This window comes from Equus quagga, chromosome 4, assembly GCF_021613505.1.
Source record: "Equus quagga isolate Etosha38 chromosome 4, UCLA_HA_Equagga_1.0, whole genome shotgun sequence".
Taxonomy (NCBI): domain Eukaryota; kingdom Metazoa; phylum Chordata; class Mammalia; order Perissodactyla; family Equidae; genus Equus; species Equus quagga.
Window position 1 is genome coordinate 26,305,459 of NC_060270.1, and position 25,844 is coordinate 26,331,302.

General features: G+C 42.7%; 1 protein-coding gene across 7 annotated transcripts in view; it reads left to right on the top strand.

The window, feature by feature from the left end:
• Positions 1-22,972, top strand: part of RUBCN (rubicon autophagy regulator) — a 59,824-nt gene extending 36,852 nt beyond the window's left edge. For 3 of the 7 annotated variants that reach the window (XM_046658654.1, XM_046658655.1, XM_046658660.1), the window contains 14 exons: positions 1,768-1,863; positions 2,568-2,683; positions 3,405-3,615; positions 4,112-4,213; positions 6,839-6,913; positions 13,915-13,975; positions 14,712-14,844; positions 15,507-15,652; positions 16,240-16,304; positions 16,785-17,023; positions 17,535-17,596; positions 18,049-18,202; positions 19,319-19,412; positions 19,642-22,972. In XM_046658654.1, coding sequence (XP_046514610.1) covers positions 1,768-1,863; positions 2,568-2,683; positions 3,405-3,615; positions 4,112-4,213; positions 6,839-6,913; positions 13,915-13,975; positions 14,712-14,844; positions 15,507-15,652; positions 16,240-16,304; positions 16,785-17,023; positions 17,535-17,596; positions 18,049-18,202; positions 19,319-19,412; positions 19,642-19,820 — 1,733 coding nt within the window. In that variant the 3' untranslated portion in view covers positions 19,821-22,972. The remainder of the gene's footprint in view (positions 1-1,767; positions 1,864-2,567; positions 2,684-3,404; positions 3,616-4,111; positions 4,214-6,838; positions 6,914-13,914; positions 13,976-14,711; positions 14,845-15,506; positions 15,653-16,239; positions 16,305-16,784; positions 17,024-17,534; positions 17,597-18,048; positions 18,203-19,318; positions 19,413-19,641) is intronic. The other 4 variants (XM_046658656.1, XM_046658657.1, XM_046658658.1 and 1 more) reach the window with 3 other exon arrangements.
• The last annotated feature ends 2,872 nt before the right edge of the window (positions 22,973-25,844 follow it).

Below are 25,844 nucleotides of genomic sequence, written 5' to 3' on the forward strand. Positions count from 1 at the left end.
CTATGGATTACTTTATTCCCCTTGAATTAACACCAGAATGTGTTTTCTCCCCTTTCTGTGGTTTTGGCTGTGGGTGCATGTTTCTTGCCTGTCCTAGAGTACCGTTTCCTTTTTCTTTCACCCATCTTCCTTCCCTTAAAAGTCCCCATCCACCCGTTCCAGCCATTGCACAGGATTTTTCTAGTGATTTAAGTTTCTTTGATTTTCATGGTGGTGTTCAAACTGAATCTTGTTTTCCATTCTGGGTTCCATAATTCATGGAGATGTTAATGACTCCATGACTCCAGACTAGAATATATCTGCAAGACAGAGTGGTGAGGGAGCACTGAAAACCATGGCTTCCTGGTAATGGGTGAAGCCACTGGGGATGTTAGCCTGGAAAAGAGAACATTAAAGAGGAATAAGTGTGCGGGACCATCATTTAGAAGAGCATTGTAGTTCTTAAGGAGATGAGAAATTGTAAGAAGACAGATTTCAAGTGTTACCTGAGGAAATTCTAAGAATTAGAGCTGTTCAGTTGAATGGGCAGCATCAGGAGGTAGTGAGCTCAGTAAGCAAAAGCTGGATGGCGTTCACATGTAAAGGAAAAGGGTGCTGGTGTTGGAGTGTGTGTTGTACACTGAGTTTGACTGGGGACCTCAAAGGTCCCTTCCAAGTCTTAGTTTCTTACCAGGGTATCATGGTGACTGCTGCTTTGTCTTCAGTTCAGTATTGAGGAGCAGAGCCCACTGCCAGGACCACCAGAAATCTTTGAGGCTAAGGAGAAGAGAACACAGGTTCTCTCTTACCACACAGTAGCATTTTTGTGAGAGGAGCAGCTGACAAGTTGGCACCATCTGTCTGGGAAGTGGGTTGAATGCAGCTCAATCCTTCATTCTCTTGGAGCATCCTGCTCATTTCTCAGGCACCCACAGCTTTTCTACCTGCTCTTCCTTCTGTGGCACCGGGAACTTTGTGTTTTCCTTTGGAGAATATCAGTTTCTCATTTCCTGCAAGTCCTGCCTGCTGCTATTTCTCCACTCCTAACTTTCACTGTTCCTTGAATACTTCTACCCAGGCATTTCATACTTTGCTAGTTTTCTCTTGAAATGTCTCCCTTCCTTCTCCAGTGAGGCTGGGTCTGCAGCCCTGTGGCTGAGCCCTTTGGTTATAAGGCCATCATCTCTGGCTTTTCTAGCATTGTCTTAATGCTTCTTTTAGGACATTGCTAGATTTTATGTTGTTATTCTGCCAATTCAGAAGTGGGTTAAATTTGTAGGTATGACAAATTTACGTTTCAGGGTCAAGAGAGGCCATATCCTGGTATTTCCTTAGTGAGTATAACCCATCTGATACTGTTTAAAAGCCTAGTGTTAAGGTATCAGAAAAGTTTTAATGTACTTATCTTTGTTTTACCTTGTGAGAACTGTTTTCTGAATTGGTTTGTCAGGAGGCTGGAAATTGGCTGATGTTCCTGGAACATTTGGTAAAAAGATAGAAGAAAAGAACTAAATTCAGGAATCCACTGATTTGATTCTTTTTCACCTTTGTGTTGCCGCATTCTGGGTCATGTTTTCTCTTTTCACCTTAGAATATACTGACTTGCCATCTCCCTTCCTCCATGTGTTCCTGCATTCTTGGACTGTTCCCTGTTGGTGTTCCACCTCTCTCCTCTTTGGGAGGGTCTTGGGAATGGGAGCAGTTAAATGTTGAAACTCCAAAGTTGAGAATGTATCTGTTGCTCACCTTGTATGTGTGTTTTTACTCCCTGGTGGTCACTGCCACTAGAATCCTGCAATGATAAGTCGAAGTTGAGAGGCCCCTTGCCCTATTCTGGCCAAAGCAGTGAAGTCAGCACACCCAGCTCTCTGTACATGGAGTATGGTAAGTGAGTACTAGGAAGGCTAGGACTGCATTTGTGTCTTTTCTCTGCTCTCCCCTTGTGCCTACTGAGCTGTGAGCTCTGTGGCTCATCTCAGCTCTGTGGAGGGTACACACTGTACACTCTCACCCTCCCTTTCATCATTTTCAACCTCTGTGCTGGAAATCACACTGCCCTGCTGTTTCTCTTGCTCCCCTCTGACTTAGGGGTCCCACCGTCTCATGCTGTGGGCGTTATCACCATGAGTGTCTGTTGATCCAGATGGAATGGTGCTCTGAGTGGGTGAGAGGGACCTTGAAAAGAGGCCTTTGAGTGTCTGGGCTTAATTACCGGAAGATAAGCTCCACATGGAAATCATCCACAGGAGGAAACCATTTGTTTCCTTGTCTGTCTCTCAGCACAGGTTTTTTGTTTTCTTTTTTGTGGAGTAGGAGGGCAAGTAGTTCATGTTTAGATGGTAAAAGGATTGTTTCCAGGCTCTCTACATTGATTCCACCATTCTTTAACCAGAAGGCTTAGTGCTCTGGGATTCTGAGATTCAGAGAAATTCCTTTAGAAGGTAGATAGCTTCTTTCCAGTCTGTTACCTAGGAAGACTTGGGAGCATCTTTAGTGGTAAAATCATCAGACTTCTTGAAGAAGCTTGGCTGTTACAGATTTGCATTTCAAGTGAGAGCTTTTCACATTCACATTCCATTTTTCTACAGAGGATGGTCAGTACCTGTGCTCAGGGGAAGGTATGTTCCGAAGACCATCAGAAGGACAGTCCCTCATCAGCTACTTGTCTGAGCAAGACTTTGGCAGCTGTGCAGACCTGGAAAAGGTGAGGAGTCTAAGGGGCTACCAAAGAGTCCATGAGTTGGGAGATCTGGCCTGAGGGGCTGCAGTGCCATTCATTCTAAGGAGGTTTGGGGTACACAGCAGTAACATAAGTATAGACAACAGTAAAGATAAGTTCATAGTAAAGATAAACTCAGTAGGTTCTATCTCTGAAGAACTCTTCATGGAGTACATGCTCCTCATTGAGTCTAAAAATATTACTGATTTTGACTTAGAAGCTACCTTGGGCAGAGAAGCATTGAATTTTAGCCACATGATTGTTGTTTCCTTGACCCTGGAACCTTAAGTAAAAACTGTTTCCAGAATAAACTTCTATATTTTGTTCTAAGGCTCAGATACGTAATAAATAACGTTCCTGTAGCATTTTATAGCTTACAAAGCACTTTATCTTGAGACATCACATTTACCTTAATAATTTGTGTACAGGTGTATGGCTTTAGGAAAGACCCTGATATGAAGTTCTGGACTTCTTCCCTGTCATATTTTTATGTAGAAAGTGGAACAGGAAGGCCCAGGCATGGCCAGGTACGAGAGCAAAGAGAATGTAGAACAGGTTTTCTGGCCATCAGCTTTCTTTATAGAGGTGTTTTGAATAAAAGGAGTGCATGTCTTGCAAGCTCTACTTTCCCACATTATTATCAATGAGGTTTTCAATATTTCTAGCCCCTTACTAAGCAACTTCTTTGGTGTTCTCCTTCTGCCAGGAGAATGCCCACTTCAGCATCTCAGAGTCCTTGATTGCTGCCATTGAGCTAATGAAGTGCAACATGATGAGCCAGTGCCTAGAAGAGGAAGAAGACGAGGAGGAAGACAGCGATAGAGAGATCCAGGAACTGAAGCAGAAGATCCGCCTTCGTCGCCAGCAAATCCGCACCAAGAATCTGCTCCCTGTGTACCAGGAGACTGAGCATGGAAGTGAGTGAGGCTGTGAGGGTGTCTCTTCCTGCTTCTTCAGGGCTTCAGGATAAGACATGGCACCACGTCGGCTTTCTTTTTTGTCTTAATTTGAGATGTTATTACCCAGCCAAGGGTTCCTCTGCTGCCAGAAAGATTTTCTGTGTTGTTCTGATTTTTTTTCCTACTAGATCAGAATCCTAGAGTTCATCCATTTCCTGCTTCAGAAATATCTTCCAAAAAGTAGGTTTCTGATATGAGAAGTAAGACCAGTCGTTCCAGATTCACTTCCCAGATAGTAGTACATTCTATTTACATAAAACTTTCTAAATTTCATGAATAAAATGGAGATAAACCAGCAAGAAGGGCTAGTTTCCACTTCCCCAGCATCACCCCAGCCAAAGTTCTATTTAATTCTCTGTTGAAGTCATACCTGGTCCCTTTTATTGTAACCCTAGAGGGAGAAGGAGACCTCTTTCTGTCCTGTTTATTACTTTTTTTTTTTTAAACCTCACAGGCTTTCGGGTCACTTCCAGCAGCTCCCAGTTCAGTTCACGTGATTCAGCACAGTTCTCTGACTCGGGCTCTGCTGATGAGGTTGATGAATTTGAAATCCAAGGTAAGAACTGACACTTCTTCAAGGGAGCTTTCATTACCTGTTTCTTTCAATTTAGAATCATAGGCTGAGAAGCTTTCCCTATGTAGGGGATCTTCAGTATGGTCCATTATGGAATGTTGTCAGCGATTGTAAGGGACAGCCTTTCTTGCTAAAAAGAGAACCCCTTTAAAATTTAAGCATAAAAGAACACTGAAAGGAAGTGTTCCAGGTGGAGTGGGCTGCCTGTTGAAGTCACCCCGATGCTGCTTCCTCAGTTACACCTTTCTCATGGATTCTCCCTCTGATTCCTCCTGCTCACAGCTGAGGGCTGGCCCATACCTGTGTGAAATTATAATCCTCTTGTGTTTCATAACACAGCAGAAATTGTTTCAAAGTGTTTAAAAGAAGCTTTGTTATAATCGTAAGAGAAAAGGACAAAAAGTTATTGGGAAAAAAAGCAAAAAATGAAAAAAATCAAGTTTACAAAGTAGAGCTTTATTTTCTGTCCTACCATTGCACACTTGCTTAGCAGAATCACAGACTGTTGTTGTTATTGTTGTAAGCATCTGCCTGCATAGAGAAGGGGATGGGTTCTAATCTGGGAAGGCAGCTGTGTTAAATCAGGTTAACTGTTTAGTGGGTTAAAACATTCCTGCAAATCATAGATTTCTTCAAGTCTTCATCAGTGCTACAAGCAGACAAACAAAAAAACAGTTCAGGGACATAAACTTATCCCCAGTAGGTGAAACCGAAAGTAATTTTCTTGTAGAGGTGAATTGTATCTGTAATTCTGTGTTGTAAAATGATGATGAATGGATCTTTTATTGCCTGAGGCTCCAGTTTCCTTTTACACCAGTCTAGAGCCCATTCACCTGCACAGACCTCCAGGTTATGGTAGCTGCGTTTCTTCCCCATTCAGAAATACAGTTTTTTACACATATTTTTCCAGGTCTCCAGGAAGTCTTCCTTCTGTGTTCTCTTTAATGTACCTGATTTCTATTCATGACAATAATAGATAATCACTTAAAGCTCCAATTTTTTTTGTTTGTATGTGGTTTTCCAACAGCAATTCTCCAATTCTCTTACATCGACTGAGTGTCCTATAATTCAATTCTGACACTGATTCCTGGAGTTAGCACAGACTCCACAGGTTAAGGGCTCAATCCCATGAGACTACCCCACTTCAGATGCCAGCCACAAATGGGGTCACCAGGCTACCTTTACTTCTCTCCAGACAACTACAAATTCAGGGGTCCCATGACCCCCCACTCAGGTTCGATAATTTGCTAGAATGACTTACAGAACTCAGGAAAGTGCTATAGTTATAATTTCAGTTTACTATAAGGGATACAAATGAACATCTTCATGAAGAGGTACATAGGACAAGGTCCCAAAGTGTCCCAAGCACAGGAACCTCTGTCCCTGTGGAGTCAGGGTGCACCACTCTCCCAGTACATCGATATATTCACCAACCAGGAAGCTCCCCCAAACCTCATCATTATGAGTTTTTTTTTTAATCAAGGTTTCATTATGTAGGCATGAGTGATTAAATCATTGACCATTGGCGATTGAATTCAATCTCCAGTTTCTTCCCCCTCCTGGGAGATTGGGGATGGGGATAAAAGTTCTAATCCTTTAATCAAGTGGTTGGGTTTTTTTTCTGGCAACCAGCCCCATAGTAAAGCTATCTAAGTGCCCCCTAAGAGTCACCTTATTAGCATAAACTCAGATATAATGGAAAGAGACTCATTATAAATAATAAAAGACATGCCTATCACTCAGGAAATTCTAAGGGTTTTAGGAGCTCTGTGCCAGGAATTGAGGCAAAGACCAAATATATACATATTTTTGTTATACCAGTCTGTGATTGACCTGATCTCCAAATTAGAGGAAAATAAAAGAGTTCTGCCCTTTCTCTAGGATCAGCAGTCAGAATTTCATGAGGGTAATACTAAGGTAAATACAAAACGCTGCTTCACTGGGTGTGGAGCAGTCCACTTGACCACTTTCCCCTGGCAAAGCAAGGAGCCAGGGGAAGCTGTTGAGTCTGGAAGGAGTCAGATTTGAAATAGCCTGTCTGGAGGTGGCACCAAGTATGCTCCTATTGGAACCTTTTGCTGCAATTGTGGGCCCAGAGGAGATGTTTAATCAGCTAACTCTCTAGTCAGTTCAGAACAGAAATCCTTAAAGGGAAAGAACTTAGGGCTGGGTTTCTCAAACTCTAGGCCAGATAATTCTTTGCTGTGATAGACTGTCCTGTGCATTATAGAATGTTTAGCGTCATCCCTGACCTCTACCCACTAAATGCTGGTAGCATTCCACCCTCTCCCACAAATCGTGACAATCAAAAATGTCTCCAGACATTGTCAAGTATCTGCAGGGGGAAAAATCCCCCATGTTGAGAACCGCTACTTTAGGAGGTCTGGTTTGGGGAAGGCTGGCAAGGCCAATTTCGGGGAGCAGCAGTGACTGTCTCCCAAGTTATTGTGAGTACCTACCTGTGGACGTAAGTTCCTGAAAGCAGTTTTACCTTTGGAGCAACAGTCAAGTTCTGATTCAGGAACATGTGGTATAGAGCTGTCATTCTCATTGATTTACTTCCTGTCTGAATACTAAAGGGCCCCTTTTATAATCATTATTACACAGATGGTAGCGAAGGATCTAACCTGACTCGCATGTCAAAGAACGGACTCTCAGTGTCGGTGGCCTCAATGTTTTCAGGTAGCCTGCATTCGAAGTGTGGGTGTGCTCATCATGCATGTGTGTGAATGTTGGCACCAGCTTTTGTACATACTTTATCACGTGACTCCTGTCAAGGTTCTAAGGGCTACAAGATCTGGAGAACTAGCTGGGAAAAAGCAGACCTAAGACAGCGAGAAACAATTCAGATATTCATTTTCTTCTTCCTCGTATGACCCCAACAATCCTCCTCACATAGATTGTCCTTGTTGACGCTTCCCTATAGTGATACATATATATTAAGTGGTCATTGTGGCTGATGAGGTAGTAGACAGTTTAGAAAGGAATGGTTAGGTGAAGAAACTTTAGTTCAAACTTTTAGGTAAGGTACTGCTACACATTCACATAGCAAAAGTCAGATAGAATAGTATGAAGCTTAGTGTCTTAGTGAAAGTTTAAAGTCAGATAGAATAGTATGAAGTTTAGCGTCTTAGTGAAAGTTTGCAGAGCCGACTTTCAGAAAGCTCTCTCTTCTAGGTACTTTGTATACAATTAGGATTTACTGCTGCAAATGTTTGCCCTTAGTAATTGCTCTGTGATCCAAACAAGTAGACTTTCTGTAGGTTGGGTTAACTTGAAAGAAAGTAGCAGTTTTCTACTCAACTTGGCTTTAAGAAAAACAACAACAAAACTCAGGACTTTTTATTAAACAGTTAATGTTAACTGTTAATATTGTCAGCCACTAGAATTTGAAATAATTATGTAAGATTAGATCAAGATTTAGAGAAATAAAAGTAATTAGGTGCCTTTTATCTTTACTCCTGAAAAGCTTTAATTTATCCTAACATAGTCTTCCCTTGCTTGAGGAGTAATTATCCTAAGTCAGTTTTTAACTGGTTTCTAATGTGTTTGTAACCACAGTCCTTTGCTGGTGCACTTATTGGTTGTCAGCCACTTCTCCATCAGAGCATATTCACTCTGCTTTAACCATAAGGCATACCTTTATTTGGTCTTCCCAGCATTATTTCTTCCCCCATTTTGGAGCTTTAAAGCTTTTTTATACACTAAGAGTATGAAACATTTTTCAACTAAAAAACTACTTTTTCTTGTGACCCACAATCCCAACACGTTATTGGGAGCTGGAGAAACAGCAGTCAGAACAAGCCCCTCAAAAGTAGTGACTTGTTTTACCTTCTTTCTATACACAGACTCCCAATTATGAAAGTGTAATTTACAATTCATTTTTCTGTACTCTAATTTCTTTATTGCTTTCTGTTCTTTTTCATCTATTTCTGGTATTTAATCAAGTTTATTACTGGTAGCAAATTCTTTCTGAAAACTATCATTATACTTCTTATTAGCAGTCTTCCCCATCATGTCCAGAGGTTTACAGGCTCATTTCTTTTTGATCACCTTAAGTGATTTATGCTATTGAAGAGTCTATCAAAGAAGTGTCATCAGAATCTGTAACACTTTGGAAAAATTAAAGCACTTAAGGATCGTATTATGGACATCATCTGTGATAAGTACTCTGCATATTGTAATACTCTGCTTAATATAATCACTTTTCTTTGATCCTGATTCATCAAATAGATCATATGGAGCAGAAGTGTTTATGAAGGAAATAGATTTGAAAGTTCCTTCCCCCTAGCAATAACGTGGATATAAACCTTGTGATCATAGAAAGCTTCTTGATAGAAAGCTTTGTATTCATCAACTTCTGTTTCTTTTTTTAAACAATGTTACTAAGGTATAATTACATATCAAAATTCACCCACTTTAAGTGTACAGTTCAATTTTTTGGTAAATTTACCAAGCTGTGCAACCATTATCACAGTGTAGTTTTAGAACATTTTCATCAGCCCAATAAGATCCCTTGTGCCCATTTGCAGTTAATTCCCATTCTTACCCCAACCTTCAGTTCACCACTAATCTACTCTCTGTCTCTATAGATTTGCCTTTTCTGGACATTTCATTTAAATTGGATCATATGATATGTGATCTTTTGTGTCTAGCTTCTTTCACTTCATCTATTTCTTCTGACGGTGTCTGCCAAATTAATATGATAGCATTCATAAGCACGCAATCCCAGACAGTCTTTTCAACTTCTTTAGTTTTAGGGTTTTGTTGTTCTCTCCCACCACTTCATCCTCTTCTATTATAGCTTTATCAATTCTTCTTTATCTTCCTTTGTAGAGTCTTCCAGAACTTCAATCTTCCACATATATGTATCTTTGTATCTAGTCAGGGTCCAATCTGGACACAGAAACCACATAGTAATTTGAATAGGGAAAGTTTAATATGAAGAATTATTAACTATCATGGGAAATTGAAGTAGTGGGAGACTGGCTTGTAAGGAGTAAAGAGATCTCTAAAGAATACAGGAATAGCAAATAGAGGCAGCAGTTGCTCTCCCTAGGGCTGAGATAGAGCACCCAGGGAAGGAACAAACGTAGAAGAGGGCCACATCTCCAGGGCTGAGATCCAGATCTCCTGGCTCACTGGATGGTGGAGAAGTTCTCTAAAGCTGCAGAGCTGTCCTGAGAGATACCAGGGGATGCTATCCATGGAGGTGCCGTGCCAATGGCCCTTAGCAAAGAAACCATTCTCTGGGGTGCTGGAGGCGGCTGCTCCAGGGAGGTGCCGTGACTCAGAACTCAGAGTACCAGGGGACATGGTTCATGGGAGGTGCCAGGCCTGTGACCCTTGCTATGAAGCTTTCCCAAGAGGTGCCAAGAGAAGCCATTTATGAGAAGTACTGCTAGTGGCACTCTGCTGCAAAGCCGCTTGAAGGCATGCTTCCCCAGAGGAAAAGTCACATGCACTACAGGAGTCTGCCTAGAGGAGTACGCCAGAACCAGCAAGAGAAACCCCTTCCTCCTTCAGTGTCCCTCCAGTGCCCTCTACTGACAAAGCTTAACATTGTGCCAGCTGGCGAAGGACCGGTGTTTCAGAGTTTAGCTCCATTATCACAGAGCAGACTAAAAGAAGGGCACATTTAAAACTGAAAGGTAATAAATTGATAACTGACACAATATGTAAAGAGGAAAGTTCATAAACTATGTTTTCTGACAAGTTTTGAATTATATCCAATTCAAGGTAAACATTTGCTTCTCCCCACCCTCCGCTTTTTAATCAAATTTTTTCTCCTTTTAAAACAAGAATAGTTGTGGTTCTCCATTTTAAAGTGTTTCCTCTTGAGTCAGCAGTTACAGAAAATTCATTGGAGTTGGATTTCCAATGAATTTGGATAGCACCTTATCTGCTAGAAGGGAAAGCAAGATGGAGACCAACATCAAACTGGCTGGTAAAATCTGAAGTTGACTCACTTCCTGTTCCTCACTTACTTGGTTTACAAATTTACAGATTTGCTAGAGTACCAAGGTTTTAACCAGTTTTCCCTGGTCATCTCAATACCAATGTCTGGACTTGCAAAAATTCTTTTTATGGGGCCAGCTAGTGGCATAGTGGTTAAGTTCGCGTGCTCCGCTTCAGTGGCCCAGGGTTTGCAGGTTTGGATCCTGGGAGCAGACCTACATACTGCTTATCAAGCCATGCTGTGGCGGTGTCCCACATACAAAATAGAGGAAGACTGACACAGATGTTAGCTCAGCAACAATTTTCCTCAAGCAAAAAGAGGAAGATTGGTAATAGATGTTAGCTCAGGGCCAATCTTCCTCACCCAAAATGAAAAGCAAAATTTTTTCAACATGTTATTTTTGTCATTGTTGTTTGTTTTTATATTTTGAACTTTTTTCAGTCAGTAGTTATAGCTTTATCCTATCTAAAGTATCAAAAGCATTTCAAATCAGTTCTCTTAGAAAAGAATACTTGTTTTTGTACAAAGAATTGATAAAAAGTTTCATAATTATGTTAATTTCCAGTTGGAAGGTGAGCTTCTTAGACTTCTTTCAAAAGTGCTCTCGTCTGGGACATAGTTACTTCATCCAATCGAATAGCTTCCTTCTCTCTCTTTACTCCTTAATTATCAGTCTTAGACCCTGACATATTTTTATCCAGATCCTCAGCTGGTGTTCCAATCACATTAACTTAGTCATTTGCTTGAACTGACTCGAGAGTCAGCAGGATACAGCAGAGGTCCAGGACCCACAGGGCCTTCGTGGTACTTGACCAGTGTCAGATGTCATGTCCCTTTTGATATCAGGTGCTGCCTCTCCCTCTCCACTCCTGGAGTAAGACCCTCACATCCAAAACCCTGTGGTCTTCCGCATTCTTGGAAGTATGCATGATTAGCTAGGAAGTCCTTGCTACATACCTCCAACCTCATTGCACCTCTGGTAAAAAAGAAGAAACACCATAAAGTATGACTTGACTATGTTTTCCAAAGAGGGGAGAATGGTTTTTTCCTCTCAAAGAAGAAAAGACTTTGTAAGGATGAAGAACAGCTAAATAGTTTTAATGAAGACAATGGTTTCCTTAGCAACCATGAATGATTAACCACCTCTTCTCTCTCATATGCAGTGTTTTTTGTTTTTCTTTTTTTGGTGAGGAAGATTGTCCCTGAGCTAACATCTGTGCCAGTCTTCCTCTGTTTTGTATGTGGGACACCACCATAGCATTGTTTGACAAGCAGTGTTTAGGTCTCTGCCCGGGATCTGAACTCGTGAACCTCAGACTGCCAAAGCAGAACATGCGAACTTAACTACTACACCGCAGGGCTGGCCCTCTGTGGTATTTTTTTGAATAGCCTGGCCCTAAAGTAACAACATTGGTTAGCTCTTTATTCAAGGATAGCTGTGTAAGATTTCTCTCATTTTTACTTCTTCATCACTCCCAAACAGGCTGAAATTTGCTTTTTGCTTTTAGCCAATTAATCATTCATTGAAGAAATATTTTCAAAAAACCTATTGTGTACAAAGCACTCTGAGGGCTGCAAGGACAAGGCAAGACTTAGGTAAATCCAAGGCAGTATAAGTATTATGTAAATGAATGTTGTAAACCAGACAGTCTAGGAAGGTCTAGTTTGCTATTGCCTAGAAGTTTTTTCTTTTCTTGAATAGCAATATTTACAATTAAATAGACAACTAGCAGTGCGTTGGAATCTGGATTTTGGTGGTGTAAGTTCAGACAGAAAATATGATGTACATGATCTTCCTTGTTACTAAATAAAATAGGATTTGTTAATTACTAGTCAAAAATTTTTTGCTGGGGCCAGCCCCGTGGCTGAGTGGTTAAGTTCACGCACTCCGCTTTGGCAACCCAGGGTTTTGCCAGTTCAGATCAAGCCATGCTGAGGCAGTGTCCCACATAGCACAACCAGAAGGACCTACAGCGAGAATATATAGCTATGTACTTGGGGGCTTTGGGGAGAAGAAGAAGGGGGAAAAAAAAGAAGATTGGCAACAGGTGGTAGCTCAGATGCCAGTCTTAAAAAAAAATTTTTTTTGCTGTCTTAAGTTTTTCTGTGCTTAGAGAGCATATGAAAACTGTCAGATTTCAGTTCTCTTCTCTTACTTGTGTATATAGCTTTGAAGACATTGATTTGTCAGGAATATTATTTGAGTATATACTTATATACAGAACCCTGTGTTAAGTATTTTAGAGCCAAATACAAGAATTAGACATAATCTCATTTGCTCACAAGGAGAGATTTTATAATCTAGTGGTACATACAAAAAAATATATATATATATATATATATATGTATATACAGAGGAAACATGAAGAACACTTGAGCTACTCATGGCAAAGTGCAAAGTGATATCATGTAAGCTTAGCAGTATATTTGAGGGGCTCAAACTCAGTAGACTGATCATTGTGTAGGTTTAATTAGGAAAAGAAAGTCTTTTCTCTTTTCACTAGGTATTGAAGGAAGTGAGGGATGAGACTTATCAAAACAGTCTGTTTTTCATGACTTGAATAGTTTCTATCTGCCTTTCTTGAACATGACTGCTAAATTTCACGTTCTCCCCAATAAAGGCATATGGGTGGCCAATAAAAGCATATGGATCGATAAGGTCTCTGGAGGTTCAAGCATATCATTATTAGAAATCCTTTTCAAAATCCTGTATCAGAAATAGGCTTTGGAGAGTCTGCCATAGTTTGCTGTAATTATGCCTGAGAGTTCTATAGTAAAGATCACGTTGAATATCTCCATGAAAATTTGTTGGTTACCAGCCATCTACAGGGAGTTGCCAAGCCATAGAGAAGTTCTTTTCTTCCCTGTGCCGTCAGACAGGAGAGAAATCTTTCCATGAAACTTTTTTTTTTTTTTTTTAAAGATTTTATTTTTTCCTTTTTCTCCCCAACGCCCCCTGGTACATAGTTGTGTATTCTTCGTTGTGGTTCTTCTAGTTGTGGCATGTGGGACACTGCCTCAGCGTGGTCTGATGAGCAGTGCCATGTCCGCGCCCAGGATTCGAACCAACGAAACACTGGGCCGCCTGCAGCGGAGCGCGCGAACTTAACCACTCGGCCACGGGGCCAGCCCCACCATGAAACTTTTTTAAGAATATAGAAGACTTCCCACATTCATGGGTAATAGCAGTAGTGATGAGATGTTAGAAGCAAAGTTCCAATTCCACATACATTTAATGAGTAAACTCTATGATCCAAGTTCTGTGTTAGGTACTGATTCTGATACAAAAAAAGAGAGAGAATTCTTGCCTCTGAGAGTTTATCATTTAAGAGGGCTTGCAATTTAGAGAATGAAGGAAAGATTGGAGTAATTTATTTTGTGTTTCTGTTTGGTAGAGGGTGTGTCCCTGTGTACCTTAGGATGCTTCCTTTTCTCATTCGCTGTTTTACACTAAATCTGAGTTTGTGTTTCCACCTGGATTTGTAGCCACTTTGACCTTCTCAATATACGTAGTGTCACTAACTCAGCCTGGTTGTGACTTGAACAAAGCCAAACTGTACGTTGTGTGTAGAGCTTCTCCTGAACACTCTTCCTTATCACACAGAATGTAGCAGCTGGCTGCTACCCTGAGTGCTTAGCCAGCAATAGCTTGGAATGATTTTCATTATTCTCTTACCACCTCCCTTTCCATTTCCTGCTTCCCTTATCTCTGGTTTCCATTTAGATGCTGACATCAGAAGGAGCACAGCTTCAAACAGCAAATCCTTCATTTCCTCCCAATCCTTGTAAGTACTTTTTTAAAAAATAAATCCTTATGGAGAAACAAATCCAGTTTTTGGCCTATAGATGAGAAAGGCCATGCATGGATGGAGCCATCCAAATTCACACAGAGGCAAGGTTAAAGTGATGGGCCTGCCTGATGGTAGCGAGCCCAAGAAAAGAGAGCAGATTACTGGTTCAAATAGGGTGAGCTCTGTTGGAGACAAAGCTCACAGTGTGGATTGTTCCTTCTCTGTTGACTCTGATTATACCAGAGGCCCCCAGAAGATCAGGTCTCAAAAGAGACAGCAGTGATCATGATTTTCTGATTATGAAATCAAATTGAACAGGTTCTATGCTGTAGACTCAGCGAGGGGAAATAGTTCATTTGGGAGCAACAATAGCCCTTGATAGACCACAAGGCAGTTTTACTCACTTTATTTTGTAAACAGGCATTATAATCCCTATTTTGCAGTTAAAGAAACTGAAGATCAGAGAAAGGAAGTGATACAGAATCCTTAACTAGCAGTGCCATGCAATGCTAGTAAGTGAGATTTAAGCTTAAGTCTTAGAACTATAAAGCCAGTATATTTTCACTGTAGACATGTATCTGAAGATGGTGAGAAAAGAGGCTGAGCAGAGTAGGGGTGCTGCAAGCGTTCTCTGAGAAGTCACTGCATATGGTATCAGATCCTGAAGGGAAGACTTCCATCCTCCTGTCTTTTCTTTATGCTCAGCCTTCCCTGGATCTCTCCTTTCCAGGTCCCACTGCTTCCTACACTCCACATCCGCTGAGGCAGTGGCCATGGGGCTCCTGAAGCAGTTTGAGGGGATGCAGCTCCCAGCCGCCTCGGAGCTAGAGTGGCTAGTTCCAGAGCATGATGCCCCTCAGAAGGTAGATTGTTCAGCTCTTTTTCTCTACCCATTGTCCAGCACCAGGAGGCTATGACACTTTCTGATATTGTTCTCCTTTGTCACATGTCCCCGGTTTAGAATGAGCCTATGTGTTTCTTTCCTTACCCACAGAAGCCATTCATTACAAATATGTTGAATGAATGAATGCATGCGTGCGTGCTTGCCTAGGTTTTCCCAGCAATTGTTAAAACAGGACATAATGGCTCCTTCACTTTCCTTATTCCACATGACTGCCCCCTAGACCAAAGGTGGAACTCCTGTGTTGTGACCACCTTAGAGAAACTGTGAAAAAAGTGAATTGTTCACATTCGTCTTTGCTCTGCAGTTGTGTAAGGCATGAAGCACCCTGGCATACCAAGAGTCCTGGGGTGAATTCAGGGACAGTATGAGCAATAGGTGCCACCAAACTGGGATGCTGTTTCTGTTCCTTTTGCTTTTTGGGACAAGTGAGAGCTGCCAGGGCTCTCATTCGTGCCTGGTGCTTTCTGACTTGTTTCAAGGGCCCAAGGTTCCCTGAAGCCTTTACCTATGGTATTCCTGAAGTGTCTTTCATTAACTATGCTTCTCTCATGGCCAGAAAGTCAAGCATGTGTCTTCCCCCAGACTGTCCATGTCCCGTCACCCTGTGCTTTTCTCCTGCAGCTCCTGCCCATCCCAGACTCACTGCCCATCTCACCAGATGATGGGCAGCATGCTGACATCTACAAGCTGCGTATTCGTGTTCGTGGCAACCTAGAGTGGGCCCCACCCCGGCCTCAGATTATATTTAATGTTCATCCAGCCCCAACGTGAGTAGCCAGTATCTATGCCCTTTGGAAAATGAATACATCCTCTTTGGATTGTCAGGGCTGTCTCCTCACCCTTTTGTCTCTGCCTCCAGCTGTTACCTCCCACACAATTCTGTTCATTTAAAGGCAGAGGGAGAGAATTATCCATCTTGTCCTCAAATCTTACTCTTAATCCTCCCATTTCTTCCCAGAGCTAACTGGAAATGAGGTCTTTTATCAGTAGCCTTCAACCTGTTGCGTTGCTTCCAGTAGTTTTGTGAGCTTACTGGTTTTTCTTCTCTCAAGATGGATGGATGCTTTTCTTTCCTGTTGTTCTCTCCTCTTTACTATTTCTCATCTCTTACAGTTGTACAGAAAGTGTAGTTCATTACTGGGGAGAATCACTACCTAGATCTAAATTCTAACCTTATAATCCTCAGTCGGAATTGGTTCTCCCAGTAGGTTCATTTTGTTCAACTCTAAAGAAAGATGAATTCCCCTATCTTCCCATACTTAACAAGAGCCCTGTGTTTGTACCCTCATCCTTTACATCTCAGGGGCCTTATCAGCTGCTATCTGCTAATTCCCTCTCCTTCTTCTTTCCTCAGGAGGAAAATTGCTGTGGCCAAGCAGAATTACCGCTGTGCAGGATGTGGCATCCGGACTGACCCGGGTGAGTATCTTCTCTGACCCCCATGCTGCTTCCAGTGGGTTTACCCTCTTGCACACTTGGGAGAGGGGCTTGTCAGAGACGTGGTAAGAGGAAATGACAGAGCAGAACTAGGGAAATGAAAGAAGGGGCTGGACTTGGAAGGTGGGACTAGGCAAGATCACTGGCAGTCAGAGGGGAATTGTTTCTCGGAGCATATTACCAGGATTGTATACTGGAGAAAATTGGGCACTTTTGGCCAGATTCTTAGAGGCTGGATCTAACTAACTTTGGCAGGATTTGTTTCCTCAGTGGTCTTCAGAGTGGAACACAGAAACCACAGGCCCCACCTTGTGGGTTTCTGCCTGCTTTGGGAGCTCACACAGAGGTGGCTGGAGCCCATTAGCCATCCGCTCTACTCTTTCAAAAAGAAGAGCAGGACGGCCTCACCAGCTTATACATGGGAGAGCCACATCTGACTTTTTGACTTTCTGGTTTTTCCAGATTATATCAAACGGCTGCGGTACTGTGAGTACTTGGGCAAGTACTTCTGTCAGTGCTGCCATGAGAATGCCCAGATGGTCATCCCCAGCCGAGTTCTGCGCAAGTGGGACTTCAGCAAGTACTATGTCAGCAATTTCTCCAAGGATCTGCTCATTAAGATCTGGAACGATCCTCTCTTCAATGTGCAGGACATCAACAGTGCCCTCTATAGGAAGGTCAAGCTGCTTAATCAAGTCCGGGTAAGACCCTTGAAAAGACCACATCACAGATTACCCTTCTTAGTCCTTCATCCCCTCTTTCCGTTCATACAGGCCTTTCCCAAGATCACCACACTTCTCTTTGTCACCATGTCAGAGCTGTAACCATCTCATCGTTCACACTGTCTGGCAATGGCAGCTCTGAAGCTATAGACAGCACTTGATGGCAAAAGCAGGATTTCTCCCTTCACTGAAAGTATTACTGAATGGAGAATAGGTTATCAGGTGGGAAATTCAAATTCTGGATTTCTCAGCAGCTCTCAGCTGTGTATGTGATTTGGGCAGGCTGACCTAGCAGAGGGGCCTTCCCTGGCTAGAGGTAACTTTGAAGCAAGTTAAGTTATGAGTGTAGAGAACAGTCTGGCTCTGGCTGTTGAGCATAAAACTTCCAGACCCACAGGGTTTAAAGGTACTGGTCATTCTAATAATTGTTTCTCTCCTCTTCTTACCTGCTCTTACCCTGTACCCACCACCACAATGTCTTTCTCTTCAGCTGCTGCGGATCCAGCTGTATCACATGAAGAACATGTTCAAGACATGCCGACTGGCCAAGGAGTAAGTTTTGTGTGGACACTAGAGGCCTCTGGCTGGGTTAACGTCTCTGAAAGAAATGTCCCAGCAGTTGGCCATTGTTATGTGAAGAAGGAGAGTAGGGGGATCTTGCAGAAAATTCCAGAAATTGTAAATGAGAAGCCTATAGCGGTAGCTGTGGCTGTATCCTTCTCTCTGGAAGGGGAAATCTAGTTATTCTTTCCAGGGCAGGCCTAGTACTCTTTGCAAAGTGGCATGAATCACTGTGCAGAGTAAAAGTTACTTATGCCATCTGGACTTCTGGCACTGTGGGAGGGCTGGGGTGGCCTGGAACACCTAGGCTCACTTAATGTTGCCCGCCCTCATTACCTCTGCCTGGGGCCCTTCTTTTCCCTATTCTGCTTCTGGATAGAGATCCTTCTACTCTGATGTGCCACACAAAGTGTTCTTTCTCTGCTTCCACTCATTTCCTGTAGACTTCTGGATGCCTTTGACACGGTTCCAGGCCACCTGACAGAGGATCTCCACCTGTACTCGCTGAATGACCTGACTGCAACCAAGAAGGGGGAGCTGGGGCCCCGGCTTGCTGAGCTCACCAGGGCAGGGGCTGCCCACGTGGAGCGATGCATGGTAAAAGAAAGTCTCGCTTTAGCATGCAGCTGGGCTCTTTCTTAGGGATGTGGGGAGTGGGGTGGACCCAGTGTTCTTGCCATTCAGTTCTAGGAAGTTGAAATGGCAGGTCAACACTGTGAGAGAAACTGGACAGGATTGCTATTCCCCTGAACAGCTAAGTCATCCAGATCTAAAGAACCTAGAAGTAGAAGAGGATTTGGTGCTGGCATTGCCCGTGGGTAATGGGAAGGACTAAGCAGGCCTTCACCATAGAATTGTCATGACATAGGAGGAGAACCCTGGATTAGAATCTGGAGAGGTTCTGGATCTTGGCTCCCTCACTTTCAATCACTGTGACCAAAGGAAATACTTTCCACTCTCTGAGATAAGCCTCAATTTTCTTGTCTCCAAAATGAAGATAATGATTAATACCCACTGTCCTTTCTTCTCAGTATTTTTGAGGATTGATGAAATAATTTATGTGAAAACATTTTGTAAACTTTAAGTATCCTATAGATGCAATTTATTATTGTTCTTGATATATACCCAACATGCCGGGAATTCAGAAATTCCATTTTTACAGTTTCCCATCTTGGAATATGTCCAGTTTATGTTCCTATAACAGTCCCAGAATTAGAGCTTAAAATGGGACATGTGTAGAGATCCTGTGTACTAGGGGGAATTGGAAAGACTTGGCTATAGCCTGACTCAAGGCAGGGTATTATTTTGGAGAGAGATCCTTGCCTCTACATTTTATCTTAATTGGCTGTGGTTCCTATTTCAAAATAAAATAATTACCCAGACTGGAATTTTGACTTTAAGAAGCCCTTTGTGGCATGTCTTTCCTTCTTTTTATGTCTTCATTGAGAGCCACTTTCATGGTTGGAATTTCTCAAACTCGTGCCTCTCTTGTCTTCACCTTAAAGCTTTGTCTAACTCTGCGCAGCTGTGGCCCCAGTTTGGCTATCGTGCTTCTAAGTCTAACTGGGGTCTCTTCCCAGTAGGTAGGAGAACCCCTGAGAGCCCATTCAAGTCTCACTTATATGCTGCCCATCCCCTCAATTATGTTCACCCTCTTGTGCCAGTTCCTGGTGTGCTGCCCCTCATTTTGCTGCCTGTCCCTTTCCTCCACAGCTCTGCCAGGCCAAGGGCTTCATCTGTGAGTTCTGTCAGAATGAGGATGACATCATCTTTCCTTTTGAGCTCCATAAGTGCCGGACCTGTGAAGGTGAGGGCTGGTGCCAGGTGTGGAATGGGCAAACAAGACTGAACACAAAGCTAATTTATTTCCCTTCAGCCACCCCTATTAGTCAGAGTTTGGCTGATTCAGCAACTCCCTGTGTTTCACCACAGGCACACTAAGCAATGGTAGTGAGAAGGGGCTGTGGCAGCAACTTCCTTCCAGTTTGAGATAATACATATTATTCTCTTCTGTCTCATCTTCCCAACCTGCATAGAGTGTAAAGCATGTTACCATAAAGCTTGTTTCAAGTCTGGGAGGTGTCCTCGGTGTGAGCGGCTGCAAGCCCGGCGGGAGTTGCTGGCCAAGCAGAGCCTGGAGTCCTACATGTCAGACTACGAGGAGGAACCCACTGAAGCCTTGGCCCTAGAGGCCACCGTCCTAGAGACCACCTGAAGAAAGCACATTAAGCCCTCTTTCTAGGGGCTGGGGTCTCATATAATGCTGAACTGAGCCACCCTTTTAAGGACTTTCCTCACTTCACTTTTTTTTTTTAAATTATTATCATTATTGTTTTTTATGACTTGTCTAATGTCCATGTATAGTCAACCTTCGTTAGGTTGGTGGGGTCCAGTCTGTGATGACAATTTTTAGGTACCAAGTATTTCCATTGGAACTGACGCATGGGTCCTTAAGTGAAGTTTCCAGTGCCTCTGTTAGACGAATGGACAGTGAGACCCACTTCTTCTGACATCCATGGCCTTCTCCACTTGGACCAGTCCGGTTTCAGTTGCAGCTCAAGTATCATTTCCAGTTTTATTTTGTTTTAGTTCTAGAGCTTCTGAGCCAGGCCATTCTCAACCAATTCACTTCTCCTTTGCTGCTGAGACAGGAGGATGGAGTTTTCTCTCTCCCCATCCTGAAATAGGGTCAAACTGTGCCCTGAGGAGAAGCAGCAGAGAATTGGACTACATCATGGGTATTCTGTCCAGCTTATTTAGGTATTTTTGAGGCCGTAAAAACATTATTACTACCTTGGAATCCTCAGAGACCTCAAGGAGGCAGCCATGACTTCCTTGTTTGAAATATTCTAGGTGTAGATTGTGTCACAAGCTGACTTTCTGTATCCACCCTGGTGGGCTTGAAGCAAGGAACAGAACTGATACTTAGGCCAGGCCCGTTTGTAGCCTTACACTAAGCATCAGTGAGGCTACAACTCTGTTGCTTAAGGAGCACTTATTCAGTCAGAGGAGCTGTTTCCCTCCTCTTTGGTGATAAGGTCCCTTTTAATCAACCTAGCTCTGGTGCAGGTATGATCTTTCAAGCTCAGGCAAGTCCTTGATGCCATCCTAAATAGATGCCAGAAACCCCATTCACCATCTTATTAGTGGATCTCTTGCCACTGTGTCCTCTGTTAGATAGTCATTCTGGTTCTGAGTAAAAGGATGGCCCAACTCTATTCTCTGTCTCCTCTTCCTGCAGTAGATCTAGGGCCCTCCGTGATGGCTGATCTCTTGCCTTAGTTTCTTTTGTCAAGTTGAGGAAAAGCTTCTTGCTATTAGTAGTGTTAGAGAACGTGATAATTTGTGGATGTGAGTGTGAATGTTCCTGTGTTCTTGGGATAACAAGAGCCTTTATGCCTATTATGCACTTAACTCTTTAGCCTGGTGATATTCATATGTTCAATCATCTTTTTCACATTACTAATTTTAACACACATACCCCCTTTTTTAACGTGTGTTTTGATGGGAAAAGTTTTTGATGGGACCACATATATGCTTGTGGTGTTCTTTAAGATGCTGTAGCTCCTGACCTCTGCATAAAACACTGGTCAGGGTTGCTGCTCTGAGGGCTGGCAGCTCTGTGAACAAAAACCCACTGCATTTTTGTTTTGAGACTGACTTCTTCCTGTGTACCTCTCTTTCCAAAATTGGTTGCTAGTAGAAAAAACTTGGTGTAGGCACTGCCCCAGGAAGCTGAACAGAAAGTTGCACATGGTTGGTGGAAGCTGGTGAGTGCCTGAGCTAGAGACAACCAGGAGGCTCACAGGAAGTAGAGGGGCAGTAAGGTAATGGCCAGAGCTGAGGCTCCACCCGGGCAACAGGGAGCAGGGAGGAATTGACCTGTGGCATTGGTCCCTCTGCCTCAGACTGGAATCTGAAGGCTGCATCAGGCTGGAAGACCCCGAGGCTGCCCTCCCTTCAGTTCGTGGGGGAGGCTCTGAAAGCCAAGGCCTCCAGCCCAGCCCAATTTTGAAGGGCTGACTAGAAGCTCCCTTGTCTTTCAAGGAGCTTTGGAAATGACCCCACAAAACTCATCTTACTAAGGGTTAGGCCTCAGATTCAGACAGGGGTTTGTGAAAACTGGTGAGCTCTACTTCCAGTTTTAGTTTAAATTACAAGTCCAGCTCCCTACTCCAAGTCACCACACTGGAGGAGAGACGTACTCTCGTTATTGTCCTGCCTGTTTCATATTAGCAAAGGAGCAAAGGATGGAAAATGCTGATACAGTTTCTAGAGCTGAACTCGACGATCTGACATCCTCCTGGTTTTTCACTTATTTTTCTCCACCTCCCCCACTCCATCCCTCCCTTTCGATTGCATATCTGTTTTAGTGACCCTGACACTCTGCTGTCATCACTGTCTAAATACCCATTTATCTATTTATTTGAGAGTATGAGGAGAGAGGAAAGAGGATGGGATGTTTTGAAAGCACTTTTCAACTTACCGTATCTGAAAATCCCCTGCTGCTGTGGGGAAAAGCTTTGAATGCACTGAAGAGAGTTCCTTCTGAATGAAATGAGAGGGAAGAAGTGTTCTTTTTTATAAATAAAGGGAAAAAAAGTTTGCTTACAAGGTGGAGACTAGATTCAAGACATAGCAGAAGAGTGGAAGGTAAATATTTTCCACTTAAATGAGGCTGTTTTTGACTTTCTCTACCAAAGTTTTAGAGCTTTTGTTGATTTAACATAAGAGGAGCAAGAGTCTAAATAGAGGTGGTGTGTGTGTTTGTACAACTTGTGTTCTGAACTGGATTTCTACTTGTTGTAATTCATACATAGCCTAACAGTTCATTGTCATCTTTAATAAACCAAGGAAATGAAATTCTGTCTTTTATTTGCCTGACTTGACTATCAGGAAATGGTATTGAGTGTCCACTGTAAAGCAGGCATGTCTGAAAATTCAGGAGGTTTCTGTGTTATAATGCAAAGAAAACTGGACCTTACAAGTCAGGAAAAGTGGGTTAGAAAGCTTCATGATTGACTTGCTATGTGACCTTGAGGAGATCACTTCACCTCTCTGGATTTCTATTTCTTCGTGTATGAAAGACTTTGTGGCATATAGTCCTTTCCAGTGCACAGGTGTGCTCCCTCACCATCCCCTTGGTGTAACTGTCTCTTATAGTGAGGTAAATCTTCCTCTCCACAACATCTGAATTGTCCTAGATGCTTCAGTTCTCACTTCTGTGAACAACTGGCTCTGAGTTTCTCTGTTATGCTCCTGGTCCACTGGCGCTCCAGTTCCACTCTGCAACTTTCTGAACATTTCCTCTTCAGTGTCCCTTGGTCACTTCTAACTGATATGTCTAAAACCAACATAAATAACATATTTCCCCAAAGCTAACCATTAGTCACCCTAATTTGGAAATTTAGTTGTCTTCCTCTCTGAGTCAGGTGGCATGTTCAGCTAGTAAAGCATTATCTCCTTCCCACTGCCTGTCATCAAGTTTTGTTGATTTTTCTCTTTAAAATAAATCTATCTCGTTCCTTTTCTACCACTAGCACACAAATTCAGGTTCTTAGCTTACATCTGAACCATCACCAGCCATGCCAATCTCTTCCTATTTAATCATCCATCAAATATTTTGGTACCTGCTGTATGCCAGTTTCTGTACTAGGCTTTGGGGCTACAGCAGGGAGCAAAATGGAGACAGTCCCTACCTTAAGGTCCTGTTGGGGAGACAGACGTTGCCCAAGTCACCAAAATGAATATGTAATTACAAGTTGTAGTAAGAGCTATGAAGGAAAAGAGTAGATGCTATTAAAAAAAAAATAGCAAGGGGACCTAATTTAGGTTAGAGACAAGTAAGGCCTCTGAGAAAGTGATATACTTCAACCAAGACCCAAAGAGTGAGGCTCAGAGTAGGGAGAAAAGGGCTCCAGACCGGAACGAGCACATGTCATGGTCTTGACACGGGGAGTTTGAGCAAGGAACTACAAAAACGACTTACTAGGAATTTTAGATTTTATTCCCAGAACATTGGGCACTAAGGATTTTAGATTTTGTTCTAAGAACATTGGAAAGCCATTGAAGAGTTTTAATCAGAACAGTGACAGATCTGGTTAAAATGTCAGTGTCCACTTTGCAGAGAATAACTGGGGTAACACGACAGGAGAAGCAGTGGGATTTTCTAGGGAGATGGCTGCAGTAGTTCAGGAGGGAAATTATGTTTGGACTAGGGTGTGGCATATCAGCATCATCACTGTTACCTCATTACCCAAAAACCTCTAAAAATATAAATTTCAGATGTTCTGCTCTGACTCTGACGTTTTTAAGCAGGGAACAAAAGGCTAGGGGAAAGATACTGGGATAAATGACAGAATCCAAGGAAAATAACAACTAAGTGTCAGGAAGGGCAGAGACCAGGGCAGCTCAGGGAACCTCTACTGCAGGATTTGCAGACCTTTTCTTGAGCCTACTGCCAGTGAGGCAGGCCAGAGAGGAGAGTTATGGCTGTGTTGGGGACTCACCCCAAGGAAAGGGGAACTGTGAGGTGGACAGTTGTCTACTCTGGCGCTGACTATATTGTTCATCATCCTCTGTGGCCCCCACTGTGTGTAGGTTTACTGCACCCTCTAATGGTATAAAGACTAGGCATAATCTTTATAGCATCCTGGTTAGAGTGAGGCCCAACCTTGCTTCCTTTTTCCTTTGAACTTTTGGCTTAGGGTATGGGAGAAAGGGATCATTATGCCCACCACATCCTGCTGGCTCTTCTGCCCTGATCAACTACAGTCCTTCCATATCCTATCTCCAGGGTATTAAACTGCTTGCTTTTAAAGTTTTAGTGATAGTAGCTGCCACATGGCCCAAGCTTTCTCATTGTGAGCTTGATGTTCTTGGGATCAAAGATGAATGTGATCGTTATAATCCAATGTTACTGCAATTAAAAAAATTAGAAAAAAAAGATGAATGTGATCAAAAAGGAAAGAGAATCTGCCTAGCATTACTCTTCTAGGAACGTGGAGAACAGAAGGGTGTGCTTTGCATATACCCTGGCCTCCCTCAATTCTGTGAACTGCTTCTGGAGGAGGAACAGAAAGCAGAGAGCTGTGCTCTGGCTCTTTGGAGGTACATGTTAATAGCAGACGAGTGAGGTGAGAATTAGTGGGTTAAAATAAACCTTGAGTGTGAGAAGGTTGTTAAGCTGTAGGTGGGAGTTTTAGGGACCAGCCCTCTGAGAGGCTACAGCAGCCTAGTAAGACGCAAATCTGAACCACAGCAGCAGTTGACCTGTAATCTTGAGGCAACAAGCTCTGGGTAAGTCCTGTCCTTTTCTCTCACATCCCCGGAATTTCTTATCTGTTTTCCTTTCAAACAGTGATGCAACTGGTTTTGTCTCCCCACTGGCCCACTGCAGGAACAGAAGCCAGCTTCCCAGCTTCTCCCCGAAGCTGTTTCCACAGCAGTCCCACTGCTTCAGCACTAGCAGCTGTAAGGGGAAAACAAGGAAGTAAAAGGCACCTTTCTCTCCTCTCCCCTCACCTCCCAGCCTTTTTCTACTTAGAATCTGAAGAAAGAAATTCAACCTAGATGCCAACAATGGGTCTGTCTGCACGAAGGACTAAAGAAGGTTTGTATATTTCTCCCTTAGCCACTGGAAGCCCTGCAACCGCAGATCTAACTCAAAGCAAGTCCTGATGAGGTGAAAACAGGAATGAGGCCTGCAGAGGAAGAGGGAATGAAAGAGAGCTTCCTCTCTCTCTTTCTCTCTGTCTCTCTCTGTTTATTTAGTAATATTTAAATTTAATTTTCTACTACATTCACATGCTGAAAATCCACAAAACAAGTAGACGGTGGAAAGTCCCTCGCGTTCCTGTAGTCATGTGCCCAGCTTCTGCCTCACTTTCTTGGGTAGCCACTCATTACTTTTCTGTTTATCCTTATAGAGTTTCTTTATGCAAATACAAACAAATTTTATATATATTTCTTATTCTTCACCCTTCTTTAAAAATTACCATACTATATATACTTTTATGTACCTTGCTTTTTTTTGAAAATGCTAAATTGCCATCCATAGTGGGGAATACGGAGACTGGAGCAGTGGGGAGGATGGAAAATATTACTGTGGAGTCATACTTCTCTGCTAAAACTCACCAATATTTCTGTCCCCATAAGAGAAAGTTTGGTTCCTTCCCATGTTATATAAAGGCTCTTCAGTGCATGGCCACACTTTAGCTTCCCAGCCTCCTCTCCTGCC